Here is a 9,506-nt window from a genome sequence, read left to right as displayed (position 1 = left end):
TGTGCCCAGCCAGTGTGGCTCAGTGGTTGAGCGTGGACCTATGAATCAGGAGGTCAGGGTTCGATGCCCAGTCAGGACACATGCTCGGGTTGCCAGCTCAATCCCCAGTGTGGGGCGTGCAGGAGACAGCTGATCATTGATTCTCATCATTGATGTCGCTCTCTCCCTCTCTGAAAGAAACATATATATATATGTGTGCAATATAGTGAGCTCCATGCCCCCTAGTGGATTGCTATAGGGTTTACGTAACAAAAATTTAAAAATATTGAAATGGCCAAGGATTTCTTTGCCTTATTATCCCCATCAGAGGTCGAATGTCACCTCGACCTAGGCAGATGCTGGCAGGTGCTGTCATGGCTTAGGAAAATCTAGCCACGTCAGCGCTCATTTCTATTCCCTTTCCTGAAGCCCAACGAACAGAGACCAGAGTGACTGGTCTTAGTCACCAGACTAAGGTTCCGAGGGATCCGCCCCCTGCCCCTTCCGCAATCTCTCGGTGAAGCCGCACGCCAGTCACTTTCCTGGGACTCATCCTTAGGACTGCTGCGCCCGCTACTCCGCCCGGGTGGCACGACCAACAGGGGAGGAGAAAGGGGAGCGTAGGCCTCAGCAGCCAATCAGGGCTTGGCCCCGGGTCCAGCCAATCACGCCAGGCCAGTGGGGCTCAGCCAATCGCGCCGGACGCGGAAGGCCGGAGTCAGTGTTTGTGCCTCTCGCTTCCAGCTCTAGGCGGCGCTGTGTGGGGTCCGCAGGTGCGGGTCGGGGTTCTCGCTAGCTCCCTGGTTCTCTGGGAAGCCGGGGCGCACCATCCCGGAGGCATGGGGCGACAGTGGGGGCCCGCCATGAGGGCAGCCGAGCAGGCGGGCTGCGTGGTGAGCGCTTCCCGGGCCGGGCAGCCCGAGGCGGGCTCCTGGAGCTGCAGCGGGGTGATCCTGAGCCGCAGCCCGGGCCTGGTGCTGTGCCACGGGGGCATCTTCACCCCATTTCTGCGGGCCGGCAGCGGGGCGCTGACTGCGGCCGGCGCCGCCTTCCTGCCCGGCGACAGTTGCAGCGACGACCTGCGCCTGCACGTGCAGTGGAGCCCAACGGCCGCGAGTCCCGCGGGTCGCGCGGAGCGGGGCCGCCCTGGGCTGTGCACACCACAGTGTGCGGGCCTGGAGCTCGGCCCGCCGGCTCGGCCCCGCGGGCAGCCCCTGCGGCCCCCGCACCCCGCCGAGCTGCTGCTGCTGCTGAGCTGCCCGGCCTTCCGGGCCCACTTCGCGCGCCTCTTCGGGAGCGAGCCGGCCGAGCAGTGGCGCTTCGCGAGCGCGGCGCCGGACGAGGAAGTGTCGGAGGACGAGGAAGAGGATCAGCTGCGAGCGCTGGGCTGGTTCGCGCTGCTGCGTGTGAGGCACGACCCCGAGGAGGCGGACGGGCGCGGGCCAGCAGTGGCTGTGGCGCCGCTCGGGGCCGTGCCCAAGGGCGCGTCGCTGCTGGCCTGTGGCTCCCCGTTCGGGTCCTTCTGCCCCGACATCTTCCTCAATACGCTCAGCCGCGGCGTCCTCAGCAACGCGGCGGGCCCGCTCCTGCTCACCGATGCGCGCTGCCTGCCCGGTACCGAGGGCGGCGGCGTGTTCGCGGTGCGACCCGCGGGGGCCCTGGTGGCGCTGGTGGCGGCGCCCCTCTGTTGGAAGGCCCGCGAGTGGGTGGGCCTCACGCTGCTCTGCGCTGCCGCGCCTCTTCTCCGCGCCGCCCGTGCCGGGCTCGGCCGCCTGTGCCCCAATGCCGCTTCCCTGGCCGCTCTCCTGCCGCCCGAGGTGGGCGCCCCGTGGGGCCTGCCCCTCCGAGACCCTGGGCCCCCGTGGGCAGCTGCGGCCGTGCTGGTGGAGTGTGGCACCGTCTGGGGCTCCGGAGTGGTCGTGGCGCCCCGCCTCGTGGTAACCTGCCGGCATGTGGCCCCCTGCGAGACGGCCAGAGTCCTGGTGCGCCCCACCACCCCCAAGTAAGACCCGCAAGGGTGCTCCCACTCTACCCCTTCACCAGGTCGAAAATCTGGAAAATCTCCGGTCTTAATCCTTGGAATTATGGAGGCCTTTTGGCATCACGCAGATGATTTGGAGCCCTCCTCTCATCCTTGGCACCCAGAACTCCAGTGTCGGGGATGCTGGGCCTCCTGGCAGGGGCTGAGTGAGGCTTGGGCAAGATGCCAAGCAACTCCAGATTTGGGAACTATAGGTTGCACCTGCATCCCTGCCTGGGCATCTTTGACCTTCCTCTCCCAGTATGATTTCCTTCTGAGCAACTTCTCTGCACTCACACACCACTAGGCCTTTGAATGGAGACTTCCTAACCCTGTCCCCCTTTCCCTGATAGTGGTAGTGAAGCCTCAGGGCCCAGGATGCTAGGATAATGGTTGGACCTGTTCATCCTATTTAATTCATCTTGTATATCTTAACCAGAGCTCCCCATCTGGATCAAAATGATAGACGTGGCGTTCCACCTAATTAGAATGTGGGAGTGGGGCCAGGCCGATAGATTTTGCACAATCTTTAGGTGATCCTGGTGGGCAGCCAGGTTGGGAATTTATTTATATATTTTTCATTGATTTCAGAGAGGAAGGAAGAGGGAGAGAGAGATAGAAACATCCATGATGAGAGAGAATCATGGATCGGCTGCTCCTGCAAGTCCCTCACTGGGGATTGAGCCCATAACCCAGGCATGTGCCCTTGACAAGAATCAAACCTGGGACCTTTCAGTTCTCAGGCCGATGCTCTATCCACTGAGCTAGGGCCAGGTTGGGACTTTAGACAGTCATTTGTTCCCTCTCTGCAGGGAAAAGCACTTGCCCTCCTTGCACTTGCTCTGGCAGTGGGGACAGTGGCCTTGGCTTCCTGGCTTGATTTTCTAGTACATGTTCTTTCTATTTCCTCTGTAGTTTTCAGGTGCTTAACTTAAGCCAAAACAAAGTAGGATAGCACTTGGTGTTAAGGCCTGATGTTCTCCTGTACCTGGCTCAACGCATCCTGGCAGCCCAGGCCTTTCAAAATCCTACTGAATTTCCGAGATTAACCCAGCCTGGTTTTGCCACTGGTGGCCTTCGGGACAACCATGACTGATGAGAATTTCCCTGCCTGTGTGGTCCCAGATACCTCACCCCACCCCACCCCACCCCACGCTTGCTCCTAAGAAAACCACCAGGTCTGCTGGAAGCAACCCCTGCAGTGTGCAGCAGGACGCTGTCTAAGCTGCCTCGCCTTGAGGTGACATGTGCAGCCTTGGACCAGAGCCTGGCACATAGTAAGTGCTGTAGAAATGCTAGCACTTATGTAAACAAGGACCCAGAGGGTTGGAATCCTATCACGCCTGCCCCACCCATGGACAGGATTGTCCCTATTAAATGAGGCAGCGAAGGAGAAAGCTGGGCACGCTTGCTCTGGCTCCTACCACTCACGCGTTATGTGATCTTGGGAACGTTACTTAGCCTTTCTGGGTCTCAAAAGCACCACCTAAAACGGAGGTAATATCAGTGCCTAGTTCACAGGGATTCTGTGAGGACTTAGTGAATGATGTCCATGGAGTGTTAACACTAGGCCTGGCTCACAGTGCTCGCTAGGTGTCAGTATGTGTGATCACGGTGACGTGCAGGAAGATTTGCAGTTGGTAAAGCTGTTTGGAAATAATACCACGGAACGGTTAAAAGGCATGCCCAGAGTTGCCAGCCTGGTACGTTTCAGGACTGACACCAGATCTTTTGACTCCCAAGTCCGTGACTTTCACTGTCACTCATCCATTTGCTTCCTCCCAGCACTGAAGGGTCGGAAAGCTTGCCTGTCCTTTTGTTTCCCTTGCTCCCAGGAGTGCCAAGATCTGGGGACGTGTGGTGTTTGCCACTCAGGAGACATCTCCGTATGACATAGCAGTGGTGAGCCTGGAGGAAGAACTAGAGGGTGTCCCTGTGCCTGTGCCCACTGAGCATTTCTACGAAGGTAAAGGGCAGAGGGGCCCTCTGCTCTGGGATGTACTTTAGGAAGGAAAGTCAGTGTTGGACACTCAAACCCTGCAGATCAGGGAGCCAGTCCCCCCGGCCAACTCCCTTCCCATCCTGCTGGACTAATAAGTCAGGGTGGCACCCAGCTGGCATGAAATCATCCTGGGTACAGTGCTTTTGCTCTTGGACACTTCCCTTCTTGTGCCCAGCATGCCCAAGGTGCTGGGAGGCAGGTGGGACCTGCAGGCTGGTCAGAGAGGGGTTGCTCCCGTAAGGCTGCAGTGGCATGATTTGAGTAGAAGGCTTTGTGATGCTGCCACAGAAGTTGCCACTGGCGGCCGACTTGGTGCATGCAGTGTGATGTAACTACAGAGAGCACGAGCTCTCCCAGCTGGCCTCTCTTTTGCCACTCACTAGCCCTGTGTCCTTGGACAGGCAACATGATGTTCTCTGCCTCGGTCCCCACATGTGTAAATGGATACCTTCCTACTCCTGGGTGTTGTGAGGCATGGGTGAGATGTGGCCTGTAAAGCACTCAGCCCCATGCCCTGTGCATTCAAACACTTGGTAAAGGAAGATTCATCATCACTACTTTTTTTTTTTTTTACCAAGAGACTACTTACTAGTCCCAGGAGGAGGTGGATGTTAATTCTGTAAACATTTCCTGAGCACCTAGCTAGGTCTTAGGAACTCCAAAAAGTGGCTACCCAATCTAGCTGGGGACAGAGGGCTGGGGAACAGCTGACACTGAGAAGTGGTTGAGCAGGTGCAGTGCTGGGAGCTCAGTGCAGGTCCCCGCCTCTTCCTTTGGGGACCTAGGGAGGCTCTCGGAAGGCAGGAGTATCTGAGCAGAAACTCCAAGGGCAGAGTGATGGGAACTTTGGAGAGGGCAGGGTTGGGGTTGGGGAGGATGAGTCCTGCCAGACAGAGGAAGAGGCGTTGCAGCTTTTCCTTCTTTTTCTGTCAGGCGAGGCTGTCAGCGTGGTGGGCTTCGGCGTTTTTGGCCAGGCTTGCGGGCCCTCGGTGACCTCGGGCATCCTGTCAGCTGTGGTGCAGGTGGATGACGCACCGGTGATGCTGCAGACCACATGTGCTGTGCATGGCGGCTCCAGTGGGGGACCCCTCTTCTCTACCTGCTCAGGGGACCTCCTGGGTAAGCAGCTCCGTGGCCCTCTCCCAGCCTTCCCCTTGCTAGAGCCTCAGTCCCAGCTAGTGAGGGCTTGGTGTTCACCCCCTATCTGGGAAGGTAGTGTCATTGTGCCCAGGAAGTAGTTAGCCAAGGTTTCAGGCTTGTTCTGCTCCTGAGGGTAGAAAGGGACGGATGCTGAGCTGCAAGGAAAGACATCTGGGTTCAGGTTCCTTCTCTGCCACTGAGCCACAGTGCAACCTTAGGTAAATCCGCCAATCTCAGTCAATCTGTGAGAGTCAGGAGTTGGATTAGACCAGGGGTCACAGACTCCATAGTTTACAGAGGCTGGAAGGTCAAGGTATTGAATAAGTGAGTGGAGACAGTATGCAGTGGAAGGTCAAGGGTGAGCTGGGGTGAACACCACTCAGCTGCAGCACATTGTTGCCACATCATGAAGGAATGTGAGCGGACACTGGCTGACCTCCAGTTTTTCACAAGAAGCTGTGAACCTTTTTTTTTTTTTCAAATATATGGTTGTTAAATCTTTCAATTTTAAATTTTTGGTAACTAATTCAGGTTTTTTGTTTTTTTTGGGGGGATATGACCTTTTTTGAGCTTATCCACTGGAGTGGAAATAATGTCTGTACAAAACCAAATGTTTGTTACTATAACTTATGTATCACAATTAAAATCCAAACAGTTTCTTAAAAACAGTCAACTCAATCAAAACCCACTACTTCAGAATCAATAGCTTCTTTGAAGCCACAGTAACACTTAAATATGGTTAAGACTCGAATGCAGAAATTTGGTTGGTTGGAAAGCTAATTAAACTTCCAACTTGCTCAAATAGAATTACAAAAAGGCAAAATTGTGTTTTTCACAGAGATACAGTCCACTGGAATCACCAACACTGGGCAGCTGTTAGGGTATTTAGAGTCCTGAGATAATATGAAATCCAGACATCCTTTAGACAGTCTTCTGTTGTCCTTTCTTCCCAATCAGAGATTTGTGGATGTGTGGAATAACACCACCACCAGCAATTGTAGCCTTGATGAGAGAATCCAATTCTTCATCTCCACGAATAGCAAGTTGCAAATGACGAGGGGTAATACGCTTTATCTTTAAGTCTTTTGATGCATTTCCTGCCAATTCAAGTACCTCTGCGGTGAGGTACTCCAGAATGGCTGCGCTGTACACAGCAGCAGTGGCGCCTACACGTCCATGACTAGTCGTCCTAGATTTCAGGTGTCGATGAATACGGCTCACTGGAAACTACAAGCCGGCTCTCTGTGAGCGGGAAACCGCCTTTGTCTTGGCCTTTCCGGAGTCTTTCCCAGTCTTAACGCCAGCCATTTCGAATTCTGCTGAAGCCCAAGCGAGCAAGGCAGAGAAAGGAGTAGTCAGACACCCAGCGAGATCCCACTGCCTACTCCCTCGCACTGCGATTCAAACTGCCACTAATTCAGGTTTTTAGCAAAAGTCTGTTTATTAAAACAAAAACAAAACACAAGACAACATGAATCCATATGGATACCTCCAACTGCCCCACTGTAGTCCAGCACACGGGGTTCATGTGTGCTTCCCCTTCTCTTATTTCTGACTGCTTTCTGCCATTGTGAGAGACCTTGTTCTTTCTCGCTACAATAGATTTACTTAGTTCTTCAATGGCACTATGCAAATAAAGTCAAGCAACCATGACTTTAAAAATATATATACAGACAAATGCATACAGAAAGAAACATATGTGTACTGGTATGTATGCAGTAGTTAATGTAAATATATATATATCCTGGCTCTGTCTGCTGTAACAGCCCAGTTGCAATGAGCACACAAGAACCATATCTCTAATGAAAGGAACTGGGAACTGGTTGATACCAGGATCAGGACAGGGAAAAATCGGCTCTCGTGGTGCTGGAAAGGAAGGAAATGCTAACAAAACAACCAAGTGATGGGACATGTCAAATGATGAAAGAACTAAGAGCCTACTTGAAGGAGCTCCCATGGGAGCAACTGGAACAACAAAACAAATAGCAATAGTATTGGATGATCGTCCAAAGGAAGAATGAATATCCATGTGTCCAAATAAATAACCAAATAAATCTTAAAATGGAGAAAAGCAACAGCTCTTTCTTACAGAAGATTTGCAATTAATAAATACAGAAGAAATGAGGGAAATGGGAAATCACTGCTGGTTCACCACAGTAGGAATTGCTGCAGACAGGATCCACCGATGGATGCTAAAACCAGTGGGCAATAGTTTAAATAGAAATAGGATATTTGCCTAACCCTAAAACATTTAGCACTTTACACAGGGGAAAATAGTAAGTCTACAGTGGAGAAACCTGGGAGATAACCCGTAGCCAAGTGATCAAGTCATTCTTATAGACATCATACACCTCCTTCGGAAGCACTGAGGACACGTTGCTTCTACCGTGTTCTCAATAATGTATAACCTCGATCTGATCCTGAGAAAACATCAGGTAAACTCTAATTGAGGGACATTCTACAAAATAACTGGCCTGCATTCATCAAAGTGTCAAGGCCACAAAAGATGAGGAAAGGCTGGGGAACTGGCCCAGACTGGAGGAGATGTAGGAGAGGCAACAACTAAAGGTTGTGTGGGATACTGGTTGCAACCAAAACGGAAAGAGAACATTAGTGGAAACATTGGTGGAATCCAAATGAGTTCTGTGCTTCAGTTAATGGCATTGGTTAATTGTTGGTTCTGATCAGTGTTTGTTTTGTTTTTAATCCTCACCCAAGGATAATTTTCCCATTGATTTCTAGAGAGAGTGGAACAAAGAGAGGAGAGGGAGAGAGAGAGTGAGAAACATCAACGTGAGAGAGACACCTCAATTGGTTGCCTCCCGCACACACTCCTACCTGGGCTGGGGAACCTACAACTGAGGTATGTGCCCTTGACCAGGAATTGAGCAAACTAGCCAGGGCTTAGTCAATGTTCTATGGTGACATAAGGTATTAATAGAAAGGAAAGCTGGATTAAGGGTATACAGGAACTTGGTACTATTTTGGCAAGTTTTCTGTAAGTCTAAAATTGTCTGAAAAAATACATGCGCACACATGTGCACACTAAGCAGGCCAAACAAAATGTGTCTGAGTTTGATTCATTTGTTCACCCACTTAACAAGTATTTATGAGTGCCGCCTCTGTGCTGGGCACTGTCTAGGTCTGGGGAGGCTGCGTGAACCAAACACAAAAGCCCTGCCCTTGTGGACCCGACACTAGTTGGAGAGAAAGATAACAGAATAAGTGAAACAGTGTTAGATACTGATAGTGTTAAGGAGAAAGTTAAGGCAGGAAGGGGGACCAGGGTTTGTGGTGTTGGTGTCCCTGAAAGAAAGCCTGGTATCAGTCACTCTGGGGGGCTTCAAGCCCACTGTAGGCCTAGGACCTCTAAGGTGGAGATGGGCCTCCCTCCCTATACGTCTGTGTCCTAGCTCACACCCTCTTTTCCTCTCTGACTCCTCCACAGGGATTGTCGCCAGCAACACCCGGGACAATAACACCGGGGCCACCTACCCACACCTGAACTTCAGCATTCCCATCACGGTGCTCCAGCCGGCCCTGCAGCGGTACAGTCAGACGGGCGACATGGGCGGTCTCCGAGAGCTGGACCACACTGCTGAGCCAGTGAGGGTGGTGTGGCGGCTGCAGCGGCCCCTGGCAGAGGCCCCGCGGAGCAAGCTCTGAGCCTGTGTCACCCTTTTGAGAGAAGAGCGACCATTTTGTGCCATGGGAAGTGCTAAGGTGATGGCAGCCTCGGGATCCTGACACGGCAACCCAGCTGGGCAGTCCCCCCATCAGCACCCGCCGTGCTTGGCTCTGGAGTCTGGATCAAATTTCTCCTCAGCCCCATGGGCCTCCAAGCCAGTAGACCCTTTTGGGGTAATCTCTCCAGCCTTCACCCCTCTGCTCCTTGACAGTAGACACAGCTCTGTTGTTCCCCATCTGGGGGGGCCCAGCACAGCTGCACAGAGTCCTGGTACTGGCAGACATGTTGGCTGGAAGGCAGGCCCAGCCTGGGTTCGAGTCTCCCCGTCTCCTGATGGGCACTGGCTCCTCTGCTCTCCGTCAGAATTAGCAGCTGACAGAGCACTGGCGCTTCCTCAGAAAACCTCGGCACAGAGGCTCTGCTCTGGAGACCAGAGGGAAAGGAAAGCGACATCTATCTCCCTGTTCTGCCAGACCTTTGGGGAGACAGAGTCCCTGAAAGTCAGGACTCTTGGGTCTTCCTATGTCGTGTCCATGACCCAGAGGGGCACTCTGCCACAGTGCCTTAATTTTCCAGCCCATACAATGGGTCTCAGGGATCTTGGCGGGAGGTGGGGAGAGGATTATAAGGTGTCTGGTTGGGGTTTGGGAATAAACAGAACCTATGGAAGGAACTGT

The 9,506-nt window shown here is 53.2% G+C and overlaps 1 protein-coding gene and 1 pseudogene across 2 annotated transcripts; one reads left to right on the top strand and one right to left on the bottom strand.

Moving 5' to 3' along the window:
- Positions 1–699: 699 nt before the first annotated feature.
- Positions 700–9,506, top strand: TYSND1 (trypsin like peroxisomal matrix peptidase 1). The gene is made up of 4 exons (XM_080643231.1): positions 700–1,981; positions 3,835–3,965; positions 4,935–5,120; positions 8,590–9,506. The coding sequence occupies exons 1-4, from the start codon at positions 819–821 to the stop codon at positions 8,805–8,807; spliced, it is 1,698 nt and encodes a 565-aa protein (XP_080499357.1). The 5' UTR covers positions 700–818; the 3' UTR covers positions 8,808–9,506.
- On the bottom strand, positions 5,983–6,546 carry LOC308234821 (histone H2A.Z-like; annotated as a pseudogene). The gene has a single exon. The product of its transcript is annotated as a histone H2A.Z-like (transcript).

The sequence above is a fragment of the Plecotus auritus genome (assembly GCF_963455305.1).
Source record: "Plecotus auritus genome assembly, chromosome: 9".
NCBI classification, from domain to species: Eukaryota; Metazoa; Chordata; class Mammalia; order Chiroptera; family Vespertilionidae; genus Plecotus; species Plecotus auritus.
The sequence above is the reverse complement of the archived record's forward strand: the minus strand, read 5'-3'. Positions and strand labels throughout refer to the sequence as shown.